The sequence below is a fragment of the Bos indicus genome, chromosome 3, assembly GCF_029378745.1.
Source record: "Bos indicus isolate NIAB-ARS_2022 breed Sahiwal x Tharparkar chromosome 3, NIAB-ARS_B.indTharparkar_mat_pri_1.0, whole genome shotgun sequence".
Taxonomy (NCBI): domain Eukaryota; kingdom Metazoa; phylum Chordata; class Mammalia; order Artiodactyla; family Bovidae; genus Bos; species Bos indicus.
In genome coordinates, this window is record NC_091762.1 from 43,300,837 (window position 1) to 43,328,245 (window position 27,409).

At 38.2% G+C, this 27,409-nt stretch overlaps 1 protein-coding gene across 9 annotated transcripts in view; it reads right to left on the reverse strand.

The window, feature by feature from the left end:
- Positions 1 to 27,409, reverse strand: part of CDC14A (cell division cycle 14A) — a 189,674-nt gene that overhangs the window by 118,579 nt on the left and 43,686 nt on the right. For all 9 annotated transcript variants that reach the window (XR_011565780.1, XR_011565781.1, XM_070786027.1 and 6 more), the window contains one exon: positions 2,569 to 2,648. Coding sequence is in view for 7 of the 9 variants with exons in the window: in XM_070786027.1 (XP_070642128.1) it covers positions 2,569 to 2,648 (80 nt within the window). In the remaining 2 variants the exon portion in view is untranslated. The remainder of the gene's footprint in view (positions 1 to 2,568; positions 2,649 to 27,409) is intronic.

Below are 27,409 nucleotides of genomic sequence, written 5' to 3' on the forward strand. Positions count from 1 at the left end.
CACCTGCCCCTACTAGAATGTATGATCATTAGAAACACTTCCTATTCATTTTATATCCTATGGATAATCCTTATGTCTTATTAATAAATAGTAATAGTACTAACAAGAACGAGAAAAACACAAACCAGGTACTGCAGCAGGACAGTGATACAGCATTACCTCATTTCATCTCTAAGATAGCCTGGAAGCCATTGTACAGAAAAGGAAGCTGAAACTCAGAAAGGATAAGTAATTTGTCCAAATTACATGTACTTACTATATACAGAAAAGAGCAGAACAAATCTTCAAACCCAGGCAGAGTCTCTGCCTTCAAATCATACACTCTTAACCACTTTGCTTAGAATTTAGGAAGTAATTAATATTATCATTACCACAATGAACTGAATGTTTGTGTCCCCCAAAAGTCATATGTTGAAAACCTAACCCCCAATGGGATTGTATTAGGAAGTGGGACCTTGGGAAGTAATTAGGTTATGAGGGTGGAGCCCTCATGATTGAGATGAATGCTCTTTTAAAAAAGAACCCCAGAGAGTTTTTCTGCCCTCTCCCCACTATGTGAGGACACAGCAAGAGGTGAGCAGGTGCATCCCTGAAGAGGGCTCTCACCAGAACTTGACCATGCTGGTCCCTGATCAGACTGTAGAACCATGAGAAACAAACTTCAGTTATTTACAACTCACCCAGGCTATGGTACAGCCCAAACTGACTAAAACAATTATGCTTTTCTAAAAAACAGAATTATATTGTGCAAAGAACTTTCAAATTCTAGAAGGCATTAGAAGTGGAAGGAAATAACTGCTTTCTCATCACCATTAAAACTCTCCTCTCATAATCCTGGACCTCCCAGGTGGCGCTAGCGGTAAAGAAAAGTGAAAGTGAAAGTTGCACAATCACGGGGTCCTACTCTTCGCAATCCTGTGGACTATAGCCCACCAGGCTCCTCTGTCCATGGAATTCTCCAGGCAAGAGTCCTGGAGTGGGTTGCCATTTCCTTCTCCAGAGGATCTTTTCCTGACCCAGGGATCAAATCTGGGTCTCCTGCATTTTAGGCAGATGCTTTACCAACTGAGCCACCAGGGAAGCCCAGTGGTAAAGCATCTGCCTGCAATGCAGGAGACCTGGCTTTGATCCCTGGGTTGGGAACATCCCCTGGGAAAGGGAATGGCTATCCACTCCAGGACTCTTGCTTGGAGAATCCCATGGACAGGAAGGCCTAGCAGGCTACAGTCCATGGGATCGTAAAGTGCTGGACACAACTGAGCAACTAACACGCATTTCTCATAATCTGCCCTCTTCTATCTGCCCTTCAATGTCTAATTAGCTTATCCTCTGGGCTGCTTGAGGATATTTTCCTCTCACTGTCCCAATTCCAGTACTTCACCCCTTGCTTTCACTGAGAAGCTGAAGCATACTAGGCGCTGTCACCCCCTACTCCTCCTCTCCTTGACACCCACCCTGTGTCTAATAATACTCTTTTCTGTGGTCAAGAAACAGAGGTGGGAATCCTCTGAATCTCAGAGGATTCAGTCTTAATTTATTCATTAGAATAAATATTTACAAAAAGCATCTTTAAGTGTGAGGCACTGGGACCTGCTTTTGTGAGTTTCAGGAGAGTAATGAACACAAAGAGGTCTCCTCAATTTTTCCTGTTCTTTTCTTTCTTTATTGTTGGTAATTTTGATATTAGTAACAATAGTAAGCAATCCATATGCTTGTAGATTTGTACACTAATAAAAAGGCAAAAATATTAGAATCATTCTCAATTCTATCAGAGATGTCTGTTGTGGAAGTTCTGATATATGTTCCCTTCTACTCTACAAATAAGCTCAAGTTTACCTGAAATTTTAAAACATCTTCAAGTGATACTTACAAAATATCGTTTTCCAACACTGTAATGAGAGACAGCCTTTCTCTGGATGGAAGCTAGATGTGTCTGCTGAACAAGTGATTTAGGGTCCCCACTAAAGATGTGCATCTGGGAAGGTACTTTCAGGGTCTTATTCTATATTTCCAGTCCCTGACATTTGGTCAGAGCTCAATCAATGCTCACAAAATGAAAGAAAGAATGGATGAATCAGTAATATGCAAGTGAAAGTCACTCAGTCGTGTCCGACTCTTTGCAATTCAATGGACTATACAGTTCATGGAATTTTTCAGGCCAGAATACTGGAGTGGGTAGCCTTTCCCTTCTCCAGGGGTTCTTCCCAACCCAGAGATCAAACCCAGGTCTCTCACATTGCAGATGGATTCTTTACCCGATTATTGAAATTTAACAAATCTTGACATGGTTAATTAGGTCATAAACCAGGTACTCTTCATGCTTAAATCATCAAGATACAGGAAAAAATTCAAGGAAAAAAATAATTCCTAAAAAGAGAAAGCTATTTTATTCTTACTAGATGGGGGAGGGGATCTCTAAAAAAATGAAATAATAAACACTAGTCTCATTTCATTCCACATAACATCACAGTCATAGTCTTAATACAGTTAAAAAACACAATAATCCAACTCTAAAAGAGAGAGCTGCCCAGCAAAGTGCCACAGCTCAAGTCTCACAAGCAGTTATACCTGAATGGAAGATAGGGGGGGTTTGAGCCAGAGAGGAGTGCTCTGTAGGCTTCTTCTGGTGTCTTCTTTAAATAGATTACCTAAGACAAATAAATAGCAACATTTAGAATACGACCAAAGTATGACACAAAACTAATTTTACTTACTCACCAAATTTGCATTTCCGTTCTTTCACTCTGAATGTGACAACTGTCATGGTGATAATGTTGATATTTAGACAGCAAGCAGGCTGCCAAACTTTCCTTTTCAGCTTAAAGCTGAACAGCAGCCTTTGGCTTAAGGATGAGTAAGAGTTTAAAGACACAGGAAAGAAGTTGCTCAGTGTCTGACTCTTTGCAACCCTGTGGACTGTAGCCTATCAGGCTCCTCTGTCCATGGAATTTTCCAGGCAAAAGTACTGGAGTGGGTTGCCATTTCCTTCTCCAAAAGACACAGGGCAAACCCATAAAGGGGCCATCCAGGGCTGTTTAAAGGCACGTTGAACAGAAATAATGGCAGGGTTTTCTCTAGGGAACAGAATAATCGTACCTCCATGATTGAACTGTGTGTTCACCAAAGACCAATATAGAGTTCTCTGTCCTTCACAGAAGATCTGCTGTGAAGTAATTTAGTTCCTGGTGAATTCTGAAAGGCATCTCAGGGTACAGGACCCATGGGAGATCTACTGAGTTCTCTGCCTGCTCTGAGGAATGCCTATGTTGCTCTCTAAACAATCAATAAAATCACAATGAAATGAGAGGAAATGCATGCAGGTAAGAGCACTGGAAAACATACTGGCTAGGCTCTTGATGTCGAGGATGTTTAAATCCCTCCAGACCAGCAGGACAAACTATCTTAAATAAAGACACAAATAAAAAAGAGTTCTTAAAACCAGTAAACTATTTCCACTTAATCAATTTATTGACTATATACAATAGATGCCAGGCACTGTATGAGGAATTGCCACCTTTCTTAATAGAATTTATGTTCTTGAGAGGCAAAAACAATAATTAATAAATTATTTATTAAAAAATAAATACAGTCTGAAATAAGTGCTGAAAAGGAAATACGCAGAGTCCTGGACAAGAGAAGACCTACTTAATACCTCGAAGTGGTCAGGAAGGGGTCTCTGGGAGAGATGTAGGAGGAAACCCATGGAATAGCTAAGGGAAAGGGGGGACAGAAGGGGCTAGGTCCTTGAGTGGGGACAGCGCTTGGTGAGCCGGACAGAGATCAGAGGCTAGGGAAGGGGGAAGAAGGGAGAGTCAGTGAAGAGCCTTGCAAGCCATGATGAGAGTTTGATTTTATTCTAAGTGCAGTTTAATATTTTAATTCTCAGACAAGAGCACTGATCCTTTTCCTCTACAGTTTGAATCAAATTTGATCCCTAAAATCCTCTCTACCTAGAATTAATGGCATTATTTCCTTAATATGTCCCAACATCAAAACCCTATGCATGGAACTTCCCTGGCAGTCCAGTGATTAAGACTCCATGCTCCCAGTGCAGGGGGAACAGGTTGGATCCCTGGTTGGGAAACTAAGATCCTGAATACCACATAGAACAGCCAAGAAACAAAAACAAAACAAAAAACCCTATGCGTTTCAACAACAAAAATGACAGAGTCCCAGTTCTTAAAAAGTAGGGTTTATTCTCTGCTTACAAAGTTTCTTTCAGCTTTAAGCTATTCTGGTAGCAATATATTACACGTATTTAATTATTAGTAAGTTCAAGACTAGAAAACAACTCAATTCTCTAAAAAAAGAAAGCTAAAATCAATATATTAAAAAAATACTTCTAACTTTTATTAAGAAAGTTCCATATTCCTATGACAAGTAAACAAGGTCTGATAAAGCACCTACCAAACAAAGTGAATTGAATATGAAACAAAAACAGCAGAGAAAATGAAACCATGGTAAAAGAATGATCAAGACAGGAGATGCAGATTCCACCAGTGGAGAACCACATCTCGAGTTGCAGCTAAAATGATTACAAAAATTCACTTAAACCAACCCTAGCTTTAAAAACCATTTTCAGTAACCAACATTAAAACAGGAGTTTGTTGTTCCCTAATGGGTAGATTATATAATACTCTACAGGTTTGGTTATAACGCAATGATTTTTCAAGCCTAAAGATGCAGCAGTATTTGCAAGTTGACTATGCCTGCTAAAAGAGAAAACTGTTTGTAGAAAGCTCCTGTGTTTGGATTAGATAATTAAAGCTTATACAACCATCTTTGAAAAGCAAAATACATTTCCATTCTCAGGAGCAATTACATTAACTCCATTTAATTTTGAGGCAATCATTCTACAGGAGGGAGTTAACAGCCCACATGAAAGACTTCTCTAGACCGGTTACCCCACAGAGTTTTGCTACTCATCTTACCTGCATGACTTAGCACACATGACCCATATTCTCACACTGTAAGATGAGAGTCTTTGTTTTTATTTTTATCCCAGTGCTTAATCATTAATAAGTGCAAAGTGAAACTCAACAGAGGCCATCTAAATTCCAGGAATATTCTAGGGGCAGGTAAATGCAATGTCCTTTTATAACCTGATGATAGGTACTTGGGAGACTGGTGAAATATTCTAATAAAGCAGTGCATCACTGAATACATGCATGCTGGGGTCATTAAAATGACAAATTCCATCTTTCCAGGAGAAAAAATGTCTTGGATTCTTATGCCAGGTCTTCTTTGATATGCCACTGATTAAAAAGAGAAAGACTCGAGTTCAGAAATAAAACAAATTTATTAAGCCTTTGCTGTTGAGGAACCTAAAGCTCAGAAAGGTAAGGAACTTCCCAAACTCTCATGGCTGCTCTGTGATGCAGTTAGAATTCCAATTCTGATTTGAATCCAAAGGCCACAGTAATTCCACACATCACATCTGCTTAAAAATACAGATACGGGCAATGCAAGCAGAATCTGTGACAGAAACAAAGATCCCTACTCTTTCAATTTACAAAAGCCATTACACTGGCTTTTAAAATTATGTGACTTCAAACTGTTAATAGGAGTTGTGTGTAGGAATAGGGCTGAAGAAAGATTAGTGGGAGGAGGGAGGACTTTATATTTTCTACTATCTTCACATTTCTTGTATTATGTACTAATGTATATTCATTTATTTTTTTTAATGTGGAATAACTAAATCATTTACAAAGTATTAAATGTGTATCTTCCCAAAAATAAAGTCTATATTCAACTAATACTCAAAAAATTGTTCCCAGATACTCTAATATTTCTAAAAGTAATTGCTGAATAAAATTAACTCCAAAGCATCTTCTAAATATCCTGATTTTCTTTTTCTGTTTCTCAGGAAAAAAAAATAATGCTCTGCTCACTGCTGCTGCTGCTGCTAAGTCGCTTCAGTCGTGTCCGACTCTGTGCGACCCCAGAGACGGAAGCCCACCAGGCTCCCCCGTCCTTGGGATTCTCCAGGCAAGAACACTGGAGTGGGTTGCCATTTCCTTCTCCAATCAATGAAAGTGAAAAGTGAAAGGGAAGTCGCTCAGTCGTGTCCGACTCTTAGCGACCCCATGGACTACAGCCTACCAGGCTCCTCCATCCATGGGATCTTCCAGGCAAGAGTACTGGAGTGGGGTGCCATAGATATTAGCATACATGAATCCAAACTGGAAGAATCTTCCCCAACCTTTGACTGATAAAATTTAACAAAAGCCCTTTGTACAGTGCTTGGTTTTATTGTTGTTGTTTAGTCGCTAAGTAGTGTTCAACTCTTTTGTGATCCTATGGACTGTAGCCTGCCAGCCTCCTCTGTTGATGGGATTTCCCAGGCAAGAATACTGGAGTGGGTCACCATTTCCTTCTTGAGGGGATCTTCCCTACCCAGAGATCAAACCTACATCTCTTGCGTTGGCAGGAGTATTCTTTATCATTGAGCCAAGGGAAGCCCTGTAACAATTTACCCCGAAATTAGTGAGTACATGCATGGCTTTTATAAAATTTTCCCACTCTTTGCCAGGAAGTCCTATAACTCTTCTCAATAGAATAACATTTAACATATATGTTCTTACTCCTAACCAACCTATTGAAGTGAAAGTTGCTCAGTCGTGTCTGACTCTTTTCGATCCCATGGACTACACAATCCATAGAATTCTCCAGCCCAGAATACAGGAGTGGGTAGCCTTTCCCTTCTCCAGGGGATCTTCCCAACCCAGGGATCAAACCCAGGTCTCCCACACTGCAGGCAGATTCTTTACCAGCTGAGCCCACATTTAGGAGTCAACCAATTAGACTAATTTTTTTCTGCTCATTAACACTGATGCAATGTGGGAAAACTGGGTTCGATCCCTGGGTTGGGAAGATCCCCTAGAGGAGGGCAACCCACTTTGATATTCTTGCCTGGAGAATCCCCATGGACAGAGGAGCCTGGAGGGCTACAGTCCATGGGGTCACAAAGAGTCGGACACAACTGAGCAACTAAGAACACACACACACAAAACACTGATGCCACATATCAAGATCCAAATAACTCTTTTAACTTTTAACAAAAAATTCTTAAAGAGCTAACATTCTAACATATATGTATGACCAATAAGCTGTGAGATTTTAATTTAACAATTAATTAAAATTACAGTACTGTAAGCAAGTATAATATATATTATTTTCCAATAAGCCAATGTTTCACAAACTTCAGTTAATCATGCATCAACTTTCTCAACTTCTGCCACCACACGTAGCACCATGTATTATCATTTCTATTTATGTTCTTCTCTTTATAAATAGACACAATCTTTTAATTTAATTCATTCTAAAGTAGTTTATACCATTTCTATAAATGGAAAACTAGTATCACTTGCCAGAGTCTACACATAAATGAATTTTATAATGTATAACTCTTAAAATTTAAAAAATGTTTGTGAAAATTAATTGCACATACAAGTATGAGTTCATTTCTGAGGTCTCTATTCTGTTCTACTGATCTGTGTGTCTGTCTGTTTTTGTGCCAGTACCACACTGCTTTGATGACTATAGTTCTGTAGTACAGTCTGAAGTAAGAGCAAGTAATACCTTTAGCTCTTCTTTTTCAAGATTGTTTTGGCTATTTGAAGTCTTTGTGTCTCTGCACATTTTTTAGAATTATTTATTCTAATTCTGTGAGAAGTGCCTTTAGGCAGCTAATCTACAACAAAGCAGGCAAGAATACACAGTGTAGGAAAGACAGCCTCTTCAATAAATGATGTTGGAAAAACTGGACAGTTATAACGCAAAAGAATCCAAATGGAAAACTCTCACATTATGCACAAAAATAAATTCAAAATGGATTAAAGACTTAAATATAAGACTTGAAACCACAAAACTTCTAGAAGAAAATGTAGGCAGTAATCTCTTTGACACTGGTCTTAAAAATATCTTTTTGGCTATGTCTCCTCAGGCAAGGGAAATAATAGCAAAAATAAATGGGACTACATTAAACTAAGAAGCTTTTGACAGTGAAAGAAACTATCAGAAAAACAAAAAGACCACCTGCTGAATGGGAGAAGATATTTGTAAGTGATATATGTGATAAGGGGTTAATATACAAAATATACAAAAACTCATACAACTCAACACCCAAAAAATAAACAACCCAATTAAAAAATGGACAGAGGATCTAAATAGATACTTTTCCAAAGAAGCCATTCAGATGGCCAAGAGCCACATGAAAAGATGCCCAACATCACTAGTCATCAGGGAAAACAAATCAAAACCCCAATGAGATTATCACCTCACACCTGTCAAAATGTCTATTATCAAAAAAACAACAAATAACAACGTGGAGAAAACTAAATCCCCCTGCACTGTTGGTGGGAATATAAATTGGTACAGTTGTTATGAAAAACAGTACAGAGAGTCCTCAAAAGATTAAAAATAAAACTACCATATGATCCAGAAATTTCATCCCTGAGTATTTAATCAAAGAAAACACAAACATTAATTTGAAAAGACTATATACTCCTATATTCATTAAAGCATTATTCACAATAGCCAAGATACAGAAGCAATCCAAGTGCACATCAACAGACAAATGGATAAAGAAGATGTGGTCTCACTCACACACAAACACACACACACACACACACACAATGGAATATTACTCAGCCAGAATGAAATCTTGCCATTTGCAATAACACGGATGAACCTAGAGAATATTATACTAAGTGAAATAGTCACAGAAAGACAAATACTGTATGATTTTACTTATACAAATATCTAAAAAAAACAAAAAGGAACAACATAACAAAGCAGATTTATAGACAGAGAACAAACAGATGGTTGCTAGAGATGCAGGGAGTGAGGAGGGAAGAAAAAGAAATAGTTAAGGGAGATGAAGAGGCACAAGCTTCCAGTTGCAAAATAAATAAGCCATGCATATGAAATGTACAATGTGGGGAATATAGTATATAGTATCTTTGAATGGCAGAGCCCTGAAAAATTGATGCCTTTGAAGTGTGGTGCTGGAGAAAACACTTGAAAGCCCCTTGGACAGCAAGGAGATCAAACCAGTCAATCTTAAAGGAAATCAACCCTGAATACTCATTGGAAAGACTGATGCTGAAGCTGAAGCTCCAATATTCTGGCTTCCTGACGTGAACAGCTGACTCATTGGAAGAAATCCTGATGCTGGGAAAGACTGAAGGCAGAAAGAGAAGAGGGTGTCGGAGGACAAGGTGGCTGGATGTTATCACCAATGCCATGGACATGAACTTGGCTAAGCTCTGGGAGATAGTGAGGGACAGGGAGGCCTGGCGTGCTGCAGTACATGCAGTCACAAAGAGTCAGACATGACTGGACAACTGAACAACAACAACATCTCTGAATGGTAACATATCACAACTAGACTTACCACGGTGATCATTTTGAAATGTATAGAAATACCAAATCACTATGCTGTATAACAGGAACTAGCACAGTATTGTAGGTCATTATACTTCAAAAATAAATGTCTCATACAAAAAAAAAGATCACATTTATGGTTACCCGATGTGGGGGCTGACAGGAGGGGCAAGTGAATGAGTCAAAAGGTACCAACTTTCAGTTATGAGATAAATAAGTATTAGGGATGTAATGTATACCATGATAAATATAATTAGCACTATTGCATGTTATATATGAAAGTTAAGAGAGTATATCCTAAGAATTTTCATCATAAAATTTTTTTCTATCTCTTTAATTTTGTATCTATATGAGACTATGATGTTCACTAAACTTACAGGGATAATCATTTCATGATGTATGTGAGTGAATCATTATGTTATACACATAAACAGTGCTGTATGTCAGTTATATCTCAGTAAAACTGAAGAAAAAAGTTAAATAAAATGTTTGTGTTCACGACACACTGAGGACCATTGTAACGAACAAGAAGTTTGAACTAATTTCATAGAACAGTAGACCAACCTGGTAAGTTAAACAAAATCCTCTTTGAACTAATCTGCAAATACATCTAAATCATTTATTTAAACTATATCCTATGGTCATTAAATCCTTAAAGCCGGTCAAAAAATGGTACATGTGAATTTCAGTAGCAGTTTGGAATTTACAACAATTTTTCTTACTCAGATAATTTAATCTATCTGATATACAAGAGATGATTCTTTAAACAACACATGCTTTAATACAGAAGTCTAAACCAGACTCTTGAGTCATGAATTTGCTAATGGGCCTCCCCGGAGATATTTGCTTCAGATCTTACTATGTTTTTAGCTTTGTTTTTAGGTATTATTATTTCCCAAAAAAAGGCTGATGGCAAAGCCAACACCCCCCCCCCCACACACACACCCATAATTCAAAAATGTTTCATTTTTGAAACCTGAGTGTCTCTGTCAATTACATTTATATTTTGTGATCTGGAAAGTGAAAATAATCCTGAAGATTCAATTTGGCCATCTGAGACAGTATTCTTCAATCTTGGCTTTTGATTTCCTGTTATTTAATATTTTACTTGTTTATGAAAAAGGAAATAAAATGCTGAGAACAGCCTTTCCCAGTCAGGTACTGCCACAGGAACACTAAAACAGCCGTGAAATCAGCATTACCAACCATGTCTGAGTCCATTAAACTTCTTCAAGATAGAAGTTTCCAGAAAACAGATGTTTCAACTTGAAAATAGTCTAGAAGCACTAAGATTTGCTGAATATAGAAGAACCATACCAAAAAGGAGGGACTCTCTTTAAAGGTTTCAGAAAATTAGGCTTAGCCTATACAGCATACTCAATGTGGACATTACAAAGAAGTCCCTATGATATGTGCTTTGGGTTCTAGCCTATTAATTAGCAGTCATCTTTAGACCCCTTTCTCCAGCCTCATATAACTTAAAATTATCACACTTGTTCAACAGCAATTGAGGATAGGGGTGTGCAGAGATTTAAAAAAAGAAAGAAAGAAAATGTTTCTTTGCCTGGTAGCTAACCAGTCTGGAACATTCACTTGGTTTGAGACCAGTGCTCTCTAAATGGCTTCCTCATCATCCCTCTTTCCCATCAGGTTCCCCCATCACTCAGATAAAATCTCAAAAGTCATTTTTAACGCTGGCCTCTCTGTCTCACTCTACCCACCCTCATCAAATCAATACATAGACTGATTCTTTCTCCAGTCTCTTTCAATTATGGGGTGGAAGCAGTTTTAGGGGATTGAAACATATTATTTGGGGAAAGAAACAGAGGATACAAATATCTTTTGAAATTTTATTAATACATAACCACCACTAGGGTTCTGAGCACAGGAGGGGCCCTGAATTTTAAGTTTCATTATTTTCCAGCAGATATGCACATGACCTTTTTTTCATCATTATCAACTTATTTCAAACCCTTCTCTCCATATGCTATAACTCACACCATTTCTCTCTGCCTCCACTTCCTGCCTACTCTAGTAATTCTAAAGCAGAGCCTGAGAGACTCAGTTCTGCTCAAAAGTTCAGCCAGACTGTCAATCCTTCCCCAAGATAAGGTCCTAATCCACCTTTCCAGGTGAATTTGTCACTGTTCCTTGGATGAACCCCATTCACTAGCTTGGACTCCTCACCATTCTGGAATCATACTTGACACTTTCTTGTATCTGAGGTTTGTTCTGGAATCCTCTCCACACCTTCTCTGCCTGTTAAAATCCTTCTTGTTTCGTTCAGTTCAGTTCAGTCGCTCGGTCATGTCCGGCCAGGCCTCCCATCTGGGAGGTCCATCACCAACTCCCAGAGTTCACCCAGACTCACGTCCATCGAGTCAGTGATGCCATACAGCCATCTCATCCTCTGTCGTCCCCTTCTCCTCCTGCCCCCAATCCCTCCCAGCATCAGAGTCTTTTCCAATGAGTCAACTCTTCGCATGAGGTGGCCAAAGTACTGGAGTTTCAGCTTCAGTATCATTCCCTCCAAAGAAATCCCAGGGCTGATCTCCTTCAGAATGGACTGCTTGGATCTCCTTGCAGTCCAAGGGACTCTCAAGAGTCTTCTCCAACACCACAGTTCAAAAGCATCAATTCTTTGGCGCTCAGCCTTCTTCACAGTCCAACTCTCACATCCATACATGACCACTGGAAAAACCATAGCCTTGACTAGACGGACCTTTGTTGGCAAAGTCATGTCTCTGCTTTTCAATATGCTATCTAACTTTCCTTGGTTGGTCATAACTTTCCTTCCAAGGAGTAAGTGTCTTTTAATTTCATGGCTGCAGTCACCATCTGCAGTGATATTGGAGCCCAAAGAAGTAAAGTCTGACATTGTTTCCACTGTTTCCCCATCTATTTCCCATGAAGTGATGGGACCAGATGCCATGATCTTTGTTTTCTGAATGTTGAGCTTTAAGCCAACTTTTTCACTCTCCACTTTCACTTTCATCAAGAGGCTTTTGAGTTCCTCTTCACTTTCTGCCATAAGGGTGGTGTCATCTGCATATCTGAGGTTACTGATATTTCTCCCAGCAATCTTGATTCCAGCTTGTGTTTCTTCCAGTCCAGCGTTTCTCATGATGTACTCTGCATATAAGTTAAATAAGCAGGGTGATGATATACAGCCTTGATGTACTCCTTTTCCTATTTGGAACCAGTCTGTTGTTTCATGTCCAGTTCTAACTGTTGCTTCCTGACCTGCATACAGATTTCTCAAGAGGCAGGTCAGGTGGTCTGGTATTCCCATCTCTTTCAGAATTTTCCACAGATTTTTGTGATCCACACAGTCAAAGGCTTTGGCATAGTCAATAAAGCAGAAATAGATGTTTTTCTGGAACTCTCTTGCTTTTTCCATGATCCAGCAGATGTTGGCAATTTGATCTCTGGTTCCTCTGCCTTTTCTAACACCAGCTTGAACATCAGGAAGTTTACAGTTCACGTATTGCTGAAGCCTGGCTTGGAGAATTTTGAGCATTATTTTACTAGCATCTGAGATGAGTGCAATTGTGCAGTAGTTTGAGTTAGACCTAACTCAAATACTACCTCCATGATGTCTTTTCTTTTAGCTCAGAAACTCTTCCTCATATTCTTTATAATGACCATGACAATGATGATGATAATAAAAACAAGAAGTTATACCGTTTATATTATGTGGCAAGCACTATTCTAAGCAATTTACATAATATGGGTCATTAATCCTCACAAGCACAACGTACATTTTACACGCAAAATGCAGAGAATCAGTTGCCTCAAGGCCACATAGCTAGGGTGCAGTGGAGTCAGGCAGCATAGCCCCCATAGGCGTTCCTGACCACTTCCTGATGGGCCCCTCACAGTTCTGTTGCAATTATTTTCCTTTAGCCTAAGTATGAAGCTCCTTAAGCGCAGTAACCAAGTGTTTCACACTTCTATAAGCCTTACAAAGCCTCCTTTGTAGATGTTCAATAAATACGTATATGTTTAGTGAATATAAACTACTTTAAACTGTTAAAATACAAAGACTATATCGGCCCTAGGGGGTTAATTCAGCTTATTTAATATTCAGTGAATGAGATTTTTTAAACATGTCACTATAACTTTAGTGGTAATGCCCAGAGGAGCTAGTGAAATTAACTTTCTGATCCCAGTTATATGAAAGCATCAAACCAGGTACATAGAAACAAGACTTCAATGGTGTGCTAAAAGAGAAAGTAAGAAAGAGATTGATTTCAAACATAAGGGCTTTAGATCAAATGATCTGTATAAGCTTTTAGAAAGTATTTTGAGAGCCAAGGCATGCCACCTGACTGAGACATTCATTCTCTCACTTCCCCCTATCTGTTCTGAAGTTACACTCGGCCACTCCCAACATGAGATAAAAGGCAGAAAGCAGTAGGTGGAACAGAACACAGTCACCGAAGACCAACATGTATCTGCTTAATGCTTACAATCTGCATAGGAACCTGCACACATACAGGGACACAAGGAAGTCTGCACGGTCATTCTGGTACTGAGATATCGAGAACAAGGGTTCTAAAGGGGGCTGGGAAATGGTCCACAAAGACAGTAGACTCTACCTGAGCCTTCCTGGCCTCACTACAGTATTTAGATGGTCTCCTGCTCCCCTTGGCATCATAGCTCTAGTCACTGTGGGAGGGCAGCTTTCTCTGGCACCTCGAGGAGCTCAGGCCCCTGCTGTTCGTTCTCAAAGCTCCCTGCCCTTCTCCTTCACATTCTCACCCTCGTTTGTCATCACGAGGTTTCTGTGGTTATTTTAGTCTGTCTCCCTGGCTAGGCTCGTAAATCTGAGAGCAGGATTTCTTGTCTCTTCTATATCTACGAGACTCAGCACTATGCCTGGCACATAGCACACACAAAAAATGTTTGACGGCTGCAGGAACAAACAGTGGAGGGAAAGAGAGCATTTTATGTGAGAACACGCACGACACGATCACAGAATACTGATCCCCTATCTAGGGAGTAGGGGACCCAGTGTAGTGGTTAGGCACTCCAAGTCCACAGCCAAGCTGCCAGGCTCTTCATTTACGAGCTATATTACAACTCTCTGTGCTTCCATTTCCTTAACCTATGAAGTGGGAATAACACGGTAATTGCCTCAGCAGGCTATTTTTGGGGAAGATTAAGTGAATTAACAATGTATATAAAGTGTTCAGAATTGTACCTGCCACATTACTCATCTATATTAAGGGACCACAGGAAAAAGATAAACTTTGATCTCAAAATTATTTTTTCTTCTCTTTTCCATCACCTGTATCCATCTGAATATGGACCCATAACTGCTATTATTTCTGACACCTTAGTCCAAAGCCCATGTATGCAAACAAACATCAAAACACGAGGCTGTAAACATCCCTCACGATCGCTATACACCAGAGCCGTAACGCAGACCGTCATTTAGTTCAGTCCTCTCATTTTGTTCAAAGGGCATCCTGAGTCTCCCGATGACTTAGTATCAACAACCACAAAATACATGCACTGGCTCCTGTTTTATCAATCCACTGTCAAACTATCAGAAGATCACTGTTGGCCCACAACGCTCTCCAACAAAGTAACCAGGAGAGAGCCGTTGTACTCATTTTTCCTTATGCAAACTTCTCACGAACAAAACAGTAAGATTACCAGGTTTGGTTGGGTTTTTTTTTTTTTTTTTTTTTTACGGAGAAGAGAGCAATTACCAGTTATCTACAAGATGTAAAACCACAGAAGTCCATGAAATTAACATCTATAAAAACATACGATGAGGTGAGAAGCTCTGCAAAGAGCTGAAACATAAAACTTTTAAAGTCTCTTCCTTGCCTTGCAAGACTTGGTTTTCAGACTTCCTAAGTGTCAGGGTACTTCATTTATAAACTTCTTTTTCCTGAAGAAAGCATTAAGTCTTGATTGTCATAAACAAGCACAAACAAAATGCTTAATTTTTTTTATTTTTAGCAACATTTTTCTTCTTAATCATTTCCTCCCATTATAACCAGTGACTAAGAAAACAATATCTGCACTCAACTTTAAAATAAAATTTTAAAATAGGAAAAAGGCAAACATTTTTCAAATGCACAGCCATTTCTACTTTTGTTCTAACTACTTACGGAAATGAAAATATTCCTTGTTAAACAATTACACATTAGATAGGTAAGACTAATTACAAACCAGAAATGCACTGTATAGTTAAAACAACTTGCATTATTCAGTCTATTTTAAGTTTCTTCTACTGGTTTAATTGAATGAGAACAGAAGGAATGTATGTTGTCTCTTACAGTCTTTGAACACGCCGTAAAAGAAAGTCAGTCATTCTTCCTGTTCTTCAGGTTTTGATTCTATTATAAACCACAGGTTACAAGGCTTGCAGAATATTAGACAATGCATCTGCTTAACAAGTAATGGAGGCAACCCTCATTATAGAAGAAAGGCAGAGCCTCATGTCAGGTCTCTTATCTCCATTGCTTCCACATTATCCTCTTAAGAACAAGGTCTAGAAATAAATGTGCCTCTTGGTTAAGGTCATGTCTGCTCTATAATACTCTCATGTGTTCTTGTTTCACATTTGAATTTGAATTGGGGATTTGATATTCAGTGAGTAGCCAGTAGACTTTATTCTATTAATGTGAGGATTAGTTTAAAATAGAAATACTCTCTCCACCATTCTCATGGGTATAATTAGAGTGAAACCACTGGGAACTCTTTGATGGGTAATTTAGGAAAATTGCAGACAACATCAGCCATGTGTATCTTCCCATCTAATTGGATGGGAAACAGAACTTTCATGATCAGCTTGAAAAGATGTCCTTCCAGAACTGACAACCATAGCCAGGACAAATACATATTCCCTGCTAGTAGTGTCTCAGTGCCATGGGCTTCTCCTGCTTGAGGAGAGCTCGCGTTCCAGGACAGATATTGCTGAGCTCGTTGTACCTCACTGAACTAGCTCAGCTGCTTATTTAAGCAAACTAAGGAAACACTAAGCCAATATTCTCAGCACACAGAAGTCTATACGGACCCTTTAAAGGGGAAAAGGAGAAAATACTTGGTCCTAAGAAAAGCTGAGTCCTTGGTCTCACCCAAACTGAGTACAAGGCTGTTAGGTTACAATTCATAGATAAACATAACCCTGCATATCAACCATCAGTCATCATCAGAAACCAGTGTCTGCATAAAGCACAAAAATAGACTCTCTCCAGAATATCACCTGAATAATACATACTCTGAAATGAAATGGTTTCATGTTAGAAACTTCTCATGATGACTTTCACTGCTTAATTCTGGGTAGAGTATGAGTTTTATTTCATAAAACCTTTCAAATTAAAAAAGAAAAGTTTTTTTAAAGTGAGAAGAGTCTTTAAAGCAAAGACTGAATTTTTGATCAAGCTTAGAAGGCAAGACCTATAACTTCATTTATGATGAAGATGCAGGTAATAGATCCACTGCAATAGATCAAGAACCTGTGTTTAAATCCTCTGAACACCTATGGCCCATTATAGAAAGTCTTTAACTTGCAAATGAATTCTATTCCAAAAGCCTATTTGTAAAAGCTAATATTTAGATTTCTGGAAATAGTTTCCCAAAAATAAAGTCTTATGGTTATTAGTCTTATAGCCTAGTCCAAAAACAATATTGTATTCCATATTATTACTACAATCAGATATCTAAAATAAAATATAGTAGAAAACATTATTTCAAAAACTAAAACAAAATAATTCAATTAAATACGTTTGTTTGCTTTTTATTTTCCCTCAATGCTGGTACTTGTGGAAAGGTTAGGTTAGAAAAACGTGAGGAGATCAACAAATATGTTTATAATGAGTCTAAAGCGAACCCTGAATTATTTTAAATGTTTGACTGGTACTTTATTACATCTAATTCCACTTCAAAATGCATTTTAGCTTTTCTCAATATTTGGCAATATGATTAGGACTAATGTCAAATCTGAGGCAAAGAAGGCAGGGCAAGTATGAGAGGAAGAAGATTTTCTCAATGCAAACAGAGCAAAATAACTGGAAGAAAAATGAATAAGAAAAGTCAGAAACTGGGCACATACAAGAGTACAATGGCCAAACTTGCCAGTTATGGAACCCAACCTGGGTGGGAGAGCAGTAAGACAATGACAACTCATGGCTGCCTAAGATTTCCTAGGAGAGCAGAAGGTAGACCAGACAACCCACTGTATTCATTTTAGTAACTAGAGTATGCACCTGAAGGACCAAAAACAAAAACGTTTTGTTTCTCCTTTTTGAATATAGTCACCTTATTCTTTTTCAAACTGAAAACTTCTAAGACAGAAGCCACACAGCATGTGAACTAAATCTCAGGTCTAGAATCTCATGCTAACTTGTAAGCTACTGCTCTTTTGAATTGACTCAAGAATAGAAAACCAACAATGAATACAAACAAGGAACTGGTTGTTCTTTTCCAGTATTTACAAAGAGTTGTTGCTTAGAGAAAGCAGGAGAAGCAAGAGCTTTGCCCACCAGTCAGGTGTTTGCAGAAAGTATTCTGTGGCAATTTTACTGTGTGTTAGCCCAAACTGCTCAAACAGATGCCACATGACAGAGGTATCCTTCAAGAACATAATAGGATTTATCATTCTTAAATGTACAGACATTCTTAAGAAGTAACCACTGTTACTTCTTAACCGTGTAAACTAACCATGTTCCCTAAATAGTTTACTAATTTCACAAACAGTAGAACTGAACCGAGTGAAGGAAACTTCAACTTAAATAAAAGTAATTTAAATCCATCCCACAGATCTATCGCATATGTTGTTTAGTCACTAAGTTGTATCCAACTCTTTATGACCCTGCCAGACTCCTCTGTCCATGGGATTTCCCAGGCAAGAATACTGGAGTGAGTTGCCATTTCCTTCTCCAGGGGATCTTCCTGACCCAGAGATTGAACCTGCATTGACAGGCAGATTCTTTACCACTGAGTCACCAGGGAAGTTAGAAACCATTAAATGTATATCAACTGACAAACTAAAAACTGTCAACAAGCACGTCTATGGCTTCAACCTGATTAGCATCTTTTACAGATTTAGAAGCTCACTTCAAGAAAATTTACTTACTGACACAGACAGTACAACTCACAACAAAATCTATCCATCTCTTCATTAAAACACATTGTTAGAATCCAACACTGCTTCATGATTAAAAAAAAGAAAAAACACTCAAGAAACTAAGAACACAAAAGTTCCTCAACCTGATTCATGGGCATCTGTGAAAACCCCACAACTAACATTATACTTAATGGCAGAAAACTAGATGTTTTCCCCCCGAAGATCAGGAATAAGAAAAGGATGTCCATTGTTACAACTTCTACTTGACATTACACTGGAAGTTCCAGTCAGGGTAATTAAGCAAGACGAAAAAAAAAAAAGCAGTAAAAAGTAAAACTATCTCTCTTTACAGATGATATTATCTTATATAGAGAGAAAATAATTTTAAAAATCCCCAAAAAACAACCAGAATAATTTCAGCAAGATTATAGGATATAAGACCAATATATAAAAATGCAAGCAATAAACAATCCAAAAAAGAAATTAAGAACACAATTCCATTCATAATAGCATCAAAAAGAATAAACACAAGAATAAATTAAATCAAAGCAGCACAAGACAACTAGAAGACACTGGAAGAAATTAAAGAAGAGTTATATTTTAGGGATATGAAAAAAGACAGGGAAGGCAGACATGTAAATACACAGATCATCACGGCATTGCAGCATAAGAGAAATATGAAACACAGAGATGACTGGTATCAAGGAGAGCTTTGAGTAGAGTTCTGAAAGATGACTTTTTAAAGTCCTTTTAAGTGCAAATCAGACCATTTCAACTCTCTAACAGCTCCCCATGTCATGGAGTATAAAATCCAAACTATTCCCCTCACATACAAGCCCTGGCAGGGCCCTCACACCTTATGGTAGGGACCTCACACCTTATCACTGAATCAGCCTCTTCATCCTCTATGCTCCAACCACACGGGCTTTCTCTTGGCTCCTCAGTCATACTCAAGTTCATGTCTACCCTAAAGCCTTTGTGTCTGCTATTACCTCTGCCTAGAATGTTCTTCCTCTTTATCAGCTTAACTGTCAACACCTCAGAGACAGCTCCCCTGAGCTTCCAACCTGAAGTAGCCAGAAAAACACCAGCATAGCCATTATCACCAACCTTTCATTTGTTCATCTGTCTCCCCCAACAGAAAGTAAGCTCTATGACGACAAGGATTTTTATCTCTCTAGTTCATTGCTATATCCTTTTTTTTTTTTTTTTTCCCTCGGTGTCTGCATTATTGCAAACTCGGGCTGCGTGGTAGACAATACACTGGACACCGGGAAGAGCCTAGGCCGAGGAAGGGACGGGGCTCGAGGGGTGCAGGAGCGCGTTCTAGGCCAAAGGCGAGGGGTTCAAGGGGAGGGCCTTGGCCAAAGGTGTGGTTGGGTCGCAAGAGTGAAGTGAAGTCGCTCAGTCGTGTCTGACTCTTAGCAACCCCATGGACTGCAGCCTACCGGGCTCTTCCGTCCATGGGATTTTCCAGGCAAGAGCATTGGAGTGGGGTGCCATTGCCTTCTCCATGCTATATCCTTAGAGCCTAGAAAAGTTATCTGGCACAGCTGCTCAATAATTACTTGCTCAATGACAGAAAGATCAAACAAACCAGACAGGAGAGAGGGAAAGACTATTTCCCATTAAAATGAATAGAGAGTTTTAATCAAACAGTGAAGGCCATTAGGAGCCCTCTATTTCCCTCTTTTGACTACCAGAAAATTCATCTAAAATTTTGAACCCGAGCAAATCAGAGCCAATTTCTGTTACATGTAACCAAAAAACTCTAATTATTACAATATTGCTATTCTATATACTAGTCAATTAAGATAGAAGGAGGGGGGACTTCCCTGGTGGTCCAGTGGTTAAGAACCTGCCTTGCAATGGGGACTATGCAGATTCAGTCCCTGGCTGGGGAACGAAGATCCCACATGCTACTGGCAACTACCAAGTCGTGCCTGCCTTGAATAAGACTGGTTGCAGTGATATAAATAAATAAATAAATATTTTTTAAAAGATTGAATTAGTTTACCTTTAAAAAAAAAAAAGGGGAGGGGTTAAAGGAAAGAAACAAAGCAACAGGTGAGACGTGATCAGAAACAAAGGAAGAAAAAGAGATGGAAATAGTGGGGGCCGGCAGGGGAGGTGGAAGCAAAGATGAAGATGGAGAGCCCCACAGAGGAATGTGAATGAGTAACAGGCATAAAGGACAGCCAAGAGCAAAGTGTAAGAAAAGAGGTAACTGGTTATTACACACATGGTATTAACTTGGACTATGGTCATCTACCTAAGGAGGCAGGCTGCTAATGAAGGGAAGCACTGGAGGGCCAACTACACAGGGGGTTCTCATCCGTCCCTACTCTGTCTCTCGTGGCAAGTTACTTAATTTCCCTAGGTCTCCTAGTACAATGAGGCGAGGAGACCTAGAGAAAAGCGTAGAGTTGGGCAGGCAGGGCAAGAGAAGACCTGTCTAAGGTCTGTCTGTTTTTGTCACTTAGGAAAGAATTGCTGAATACAGCTCCACGGGAGCAGTTCTTCAGAGGAGAAATTACTCTCTGGATGGCTAGAGTAGACACCCGCGCCCGCCCCCCACCCCCCATCTCATTCTGTAGTCTCTGTATTTAACTCAAAGTCTACATCAACTACTGTTCCTTTAAAAAAAAAAAAAAAGGTGAAATAAAGTTTATCAAGGAAATCCACTTGCTCATATTCTGGGTAAACCCCCAAATTTTAAACTGTAGTAAAATGATCTTAATCGACAACTAAAATCTAGCTTCCTCTTCCACAAATTCAGAAATAAAATACTGTCATCAGTCAAAACACACATATAAAATTTAATCTCTAATTTTTTTTAAGCTTTATGTTAATGTCATAGCCTAATGTCAGGCTATCCTAAAGTTATTGTTTTTTAATTCAAGTAAACAAAATAATTTTAGAAACTGTTTTAAAATGTTAAGCACACTTTGTCACTATTTCCATTATTTCACAGATGTGTTTCCCGAAGAACAATAAAACTTAAAATTTGGCTCCTGGCAAAATATGCAGTTTACTGCCAAAACTACAACTCCCTTACAGACAACTGAGGATTTTCTCCAAAGTTCAGGCATTTCTGAAGGGAACATACTTTACCACATTCAAACTAATAGGATTTAAGGCTTTTCCAACTCCAAGACACACAATAGCCTCCAATGCTATTAGGAGAGTTATCACATAAGCCTAAATTCTTTGTATGGGTGGGTCCATTCCCATAGGTTTTAATAAGCATGGATTTTAAATTGAAAGCACTGCAGCTGAGACCTGGGTTACAGAAGTCAAGGGCAGGACCAGGGGGCAGGAGTGCTGTGATGCAGACCTTGAGCTTGGAGTCTGTCTGCATCAACTCTCACACAGATAACACAAGACCTCTGGGAATTAGAACTACCTCCAGGGCTGTCTCCTATCTTGTTCATTCCTTATTCCTTAAAACAACAGAGACAAGTAGTGAGGATAGGAATGTGAATAACAGTCATACTTTCACCCAAGGAGCTCTCTAGTAGGAAGAAAAGCAAAGCAAGTAACAGCAAAGAGCTCATTCTAGTGGATTATATTACACATAATTAGTTACAAGACAAGGTGAGAAAAGCTATAATTAAGCTAGGTTCTGGGTCAGACAATAAGAAATGACAAAATAAACAGGCGTGAAGAGAGGAAACTAGACCAATTATGGGGGAAAAAAATCAGAAAAAGTTTCTGAGAAGGGAATTGTGGGGTTTTGTTTTTTTTATTTCTTCAGTCAACTTACAAATTTCCCAAAGTAGGCCTCACTAATTGACTCACACACCCACTTGTGAAAGGATTGTAAAGTCTGATTCATCCTACAGGAGGTAGCTTCACACGGAAAGGCTTGTCTGTCTGCTCATTAATTTGAAACTATGAACCATAAATGTTTCTCCCCTATTAAATAACTCTCTGAGGTACTGCAGCAACTCTAAATATTTCTTTCAGGCTGAAGTCACACTTTCTTTGCCCGTTATTTACTTTAACCGGAATTTGCTGACTAACTACAACGCTGGTTTTAGGTGCTCATCATAAAAGCCTGGTTTTCCATAATGAAAATTTAAAAGCCCTACAAGCATTTATTATGGAAGGGGCGAGGGGGTAGGCACCAGGGGGTAGGCACCAGGAAACAAGGCTGAGGCAGAGCACAGGAGAGGAGAGAACTAAGAAAGATCCAGGGACAGAGTAGAGCTAACACAGACCTAGTAGCCAGCACGGACACAATCTAGGTTTATGGCAGCAGTGACCATATTTGGGGCACTAAGCATCTTTAGAATAACTCAACACACAGCAAGCTCAACAGGAGCTGCAGTTAGCTTCTCTTTTATTTAAAACTTCAGAAAGTACATATGGAGAGCGCTTTTCGTTCACTGCCCATAGTAGGGGAAAGGTCACTATTTTATTCACTATGTCAAATAGAAAAATAAGTCTTGAAATAAAATTTATATAAATTAAAAGCATGCATTCAACTGTACAGTTAAATATGGTTAAAATCATGTTTTATATTATGTGACTTTTACCACAATAAAAGTTTTTTTTAAAAAAGAAGATATATGTGGGAAAACATCATTTGAGGTATATTTAAATAAAGCCAAAATTTTTGAACATCAAAAAACAGAAGGAAAAACTAAATCTTATATGCCATTTTAGCTCTCATCTGTCAGTAAATTTAGGTCTTCCAGTTATTTTGTGAATGTAGGTATATAGTCACAAAAACCAATAATCTGTGTTATTTTTATCTTGTAGAGTTATTATTATTTTTTTAATTGATCATTTAAGCTTTTTGGATGACACTTCTGAGATTAAAATAAAAAATTAAAGTAGCTAAATTCTAAATTATTTCTTTAATTTCTCTTGCTGATGGTTCATTATTAGTGTATAGAAGTGCAGCAGATTTCAGCATGCTGATTTTATATCCAAGTTTAATAAGTAAACAGTTAAACTTATCAATACATAAACTGACAGATTTGAGACATTTTATTGGTGGATATGTAATATACTTTCATTCTAAAACTATTTCCTTCAAAGAATTTCTATAACTCTAAAAATAATGTTTATATACATTAAACAATAAAGCATTCTTTATATAGATTATCTGAACATTTTTAAAAATTAAGTGGGAGAATCTTTCTTGGTTTATATTCATGTATTTCAGTGTGTTTCTTAGCTCTATCTTTATCTTATAATCTGCATCTGATTTCTTGATTTTAAAATGCATTTTAATTTTTAAAAGTAAAAATACCTTCATTCATCTTCAAATCTGCTTGTGTTGTTTAATAAATGTGAAACTGCACATTACAAAAAAAGTATGCATTCAAAAACCCTTATAAACCTAAGGTTTAAGATTAGACATCATGAGGTCAATGGGGTATTATATGCCACGAGCACAAATTTATAAATTAAATTGGAAAGGCACTCACATAACAGAGCCAGAGGCAGGCTCATTGCTGGCTCCTCAGGGCCCCCACAGCTGACCCAAGCACAGGCGTTTCTCATTCAAGGTTGTCCCCAAAGAATAAATGCACACTCGGACTACCAGGAAGAAGGGGATGTGTAGGAGAGGAGTTTGAGGAAAACAGAGAGATTCAAATGGAAGTGCGATATGAAACGATAAACTGTATTATTTGAGGGCTTAAACCAAACTCAGATTTTTCTAAGGATCAAGTAGCAACTGAATGAAAATCATGTGGGAGCCAGCAGTACATCTTGATATTTAGAGAGGACCTCTGAGGAGTTCAGAACACTTTCGATTTCCTTAAGCTGTTCATTTTAATTGAAGGCTAACCCAATCACCTGCACATTCAATGCCAAAATCAGTGCCCTAAAAAACATCCAAACACATTTCAGATCTAAGCCCAGTAAGCAGTAAGCACAGTAATTCAGATCTAAGCACAGATTCTCCAATGGCTGTGAGAAACAAAATCAATTTAATGGATAAAGACTTTTCTTTTTTTTCAATAAAATAGGACAGAATATAAAACATCATTATACCTCACCCATCATAATGTAAGAATTGTTTCACTAATCTTTTGTTTCAATTATTCATGTGAATGGTGTGTGTGTGTGTGTGTGTGTGTGTATGTGAACTAAGCTGCAATGTAAAATATGTTTCTTACTATTGATTATAGTAAAAAAAAAAAAAAGCTTATAAAGACCCAGTCCTTAATATCACCCTAAACTATGTCATGTCACTCTTCAGTTCTCCTGTGTTTCTATCACTCCTGACACTTTGAACTACTTGGGGACATCCACAGACATCACTAAAGCAAATGTGAGGAAAATTGACATTTCACCTGGTTTGTACACAAACATGTGTTAGCTCCATCAGCAGTGTGCTGCCTGGAAGAGAAACTGCGTGACCAGTGTATTTGAAACGCTGCTTTCCAATGGAAAAATTCTACCCTTCCACACTGAATGCTGCTTTGATTCTTTTGCAGAACTGGCCTAAAGAATTCCATGGACTACTGTATAGTCCATGGGGTCACAGAATCAGACAAGACTGAGCGGCTTTTGCTTTCGCTTTCACTTAGTTTACAGACGGTATTATTCCAAGATTGGCACTGCTCAGCTTCCTGCTGTGAGGGGATATACCCCCAACCGGGAACTTGGGGGCAGGTTCTAGTCTTTCTCTTTCACTAACTGGATTTGACCTTGGGCAAGACACTTGACCTCTCTGGGCTGAGATTCTCCATCTGAGAAAGCAATACTGGAGCAGATTTTTTTCTTAGTTTCTTACAGAGATACTTCAGTGGTTCTGAAAATTGAGTCTTTTGGGTGTTTTTAGCACCAAGTTACACGATGTAACAGATAATGTCTTCAGGGGCTTTCAGTGCTTCTTTCCTTTTCCAGTATTCTTTTCTTGAGCTTTTGACTTAGTTCTTACTGAAAAGTATGTTGGAAGTTCAAGGACAACTGTTTAAAAATATCTGACAATGCATAAATAAGGATTTTCCCCTATTGAGAAAAACAGAAATAATGCTGGGGTTAAAAATGAAGACTATCACCCATAACACTGATTTCAAATGTTTGTATATATTAATAAAGCCCATTTCAATTCTAAAATTTTAGAGACCTATAAAAACATCTTATTTTACTCAGTAACTTTAAAAAATAATGCCTCAAAACACTGTGATTCTTGTTATTTCTGTAATTAGTACTAACTTCATAGTTTATTTTTAAGCACTCGAGCTTTTTAATTGCTCCATATCAAACTTTCAAGAATTGTGGGACATAATTTATTTATCCATAAACAAATGGATAAATTATCATTATCCAATGTACATTACATCATTATCCATCTACCCCAATTAACATTGTCCAATGTTACTAATGCTTATCAATTAAGTATTCAGTCATTCACGCAAGTGTTCATTGAGCACTTAGGATATGTCAGACACTGTTCTAGACTCTGGGGCTATTGTGGGAACAAAATGAAGTTCCCTGTTACATTACAAATATATATCCCCTTAATTCAGTATGTAAATGAAACAAATGGACACAAGCTTTTCGGATAGAAAGTATATGTCTTTTCAAGACTATAGGATTCAAAACTGGGTGAGCAGACATAGTATCAGCCCTGAAATGTATAGTCCTAAATACTGTGTGTGTGTGTGTGTGTGTGTGTGTGTGTGTTTACAACACAGAGGAAACTTGTTAGAAGGAGAAAAGGAAAAAAAAAATACTAAAAAAGACATACTCAGTTAAACTTGAGAATCAAACCTTCCACAAGTGAAAAGCAAACTGCTGATTTTTCTAGCCCACAGCTTAACCGAAATATGCAAGGAGAATTGAAAAAGATGATACTGCTCTATCCACATGCAGAAGACAAACAGAATTTCCAAGTTCAAAGAGTTTGAAATTGAAAATGCTGTATGATTTTAGGGCGTCTGACCTGCTTAAAGATACCAAAAATACTAGCCTGCAAGGATAAAAGCCTCTCTGGCCCATTTACAGGCACCATCACAATAGCATTCTTGCCTATCAAGCTATAAAAGGAAGGAACTGCAAACAGGATATTGCCCTGCCCCAACCATGGGCCACTCCTCCCTTCCTCCACGATTTCTATAAGCAGAAGAAACGCTACCTGGTAGGTTTACCAAGAAGCCACAGAGGGTGACAGAACACTGGTAGCTGACATCCGCTTTATTACTATTTTAAAAGTATTTAAGGAAAACACCTTCTTGTTTTGAACCAACATTTTTCTTGATAATTTTACCTACATTTTATTTTTTTTTCTACATTTGAAATAACATTTGTTTAATCTATAATTTTTTAATGACAACTTAAAGCAGTTCTGAAATTGCAATTTATGGATGAATTATGAGTCAGAGATTAAGGAAATGAACATGCTTGGTCCAGAAAATAAAGACAAAAACAAATTTAGAGTTAGCTGGCCTGGTTTACAGTCTTCCAATGGTTTAAACACACACACATATTTACCATTTTTAAATACCCATTATGCAAAGGTATATGACACTGAAGAGTTCACATGATAACAAATTTAGTTAAAACTAGCTTAAATATGGTAATACACTTCAAGAGCCTAAACTAATGCTGATTTGTTTTTAAATAAAAGACTATTAATCACAGTTGTGGCAATCTAAAGATGAAAATCCAGAAAAAGAAGCATTTATAATGCAGAAAGTTGTTTGTCACATTACAAAAAATTTTGAAAGGAATCTACAATGTTAAAAATGGTATGTACTCTAAAGGGAATATTATTTGGTCATGTGCTGCTGCTGCTGTTGATGCTGCTAAGCCGCTTCAATCGTGTCCGACTCTGTGCAACCCCACAGACGGCAGCCCACCAGGCTCCTCCGTCCCTGGGATTCTCCAGGTAAGAACACTGGAGTGGGTTGCCATTTCCTTCTCCATTTGGTCATGTAGGTAGCAAAAAAGGCAAAACACATGTTG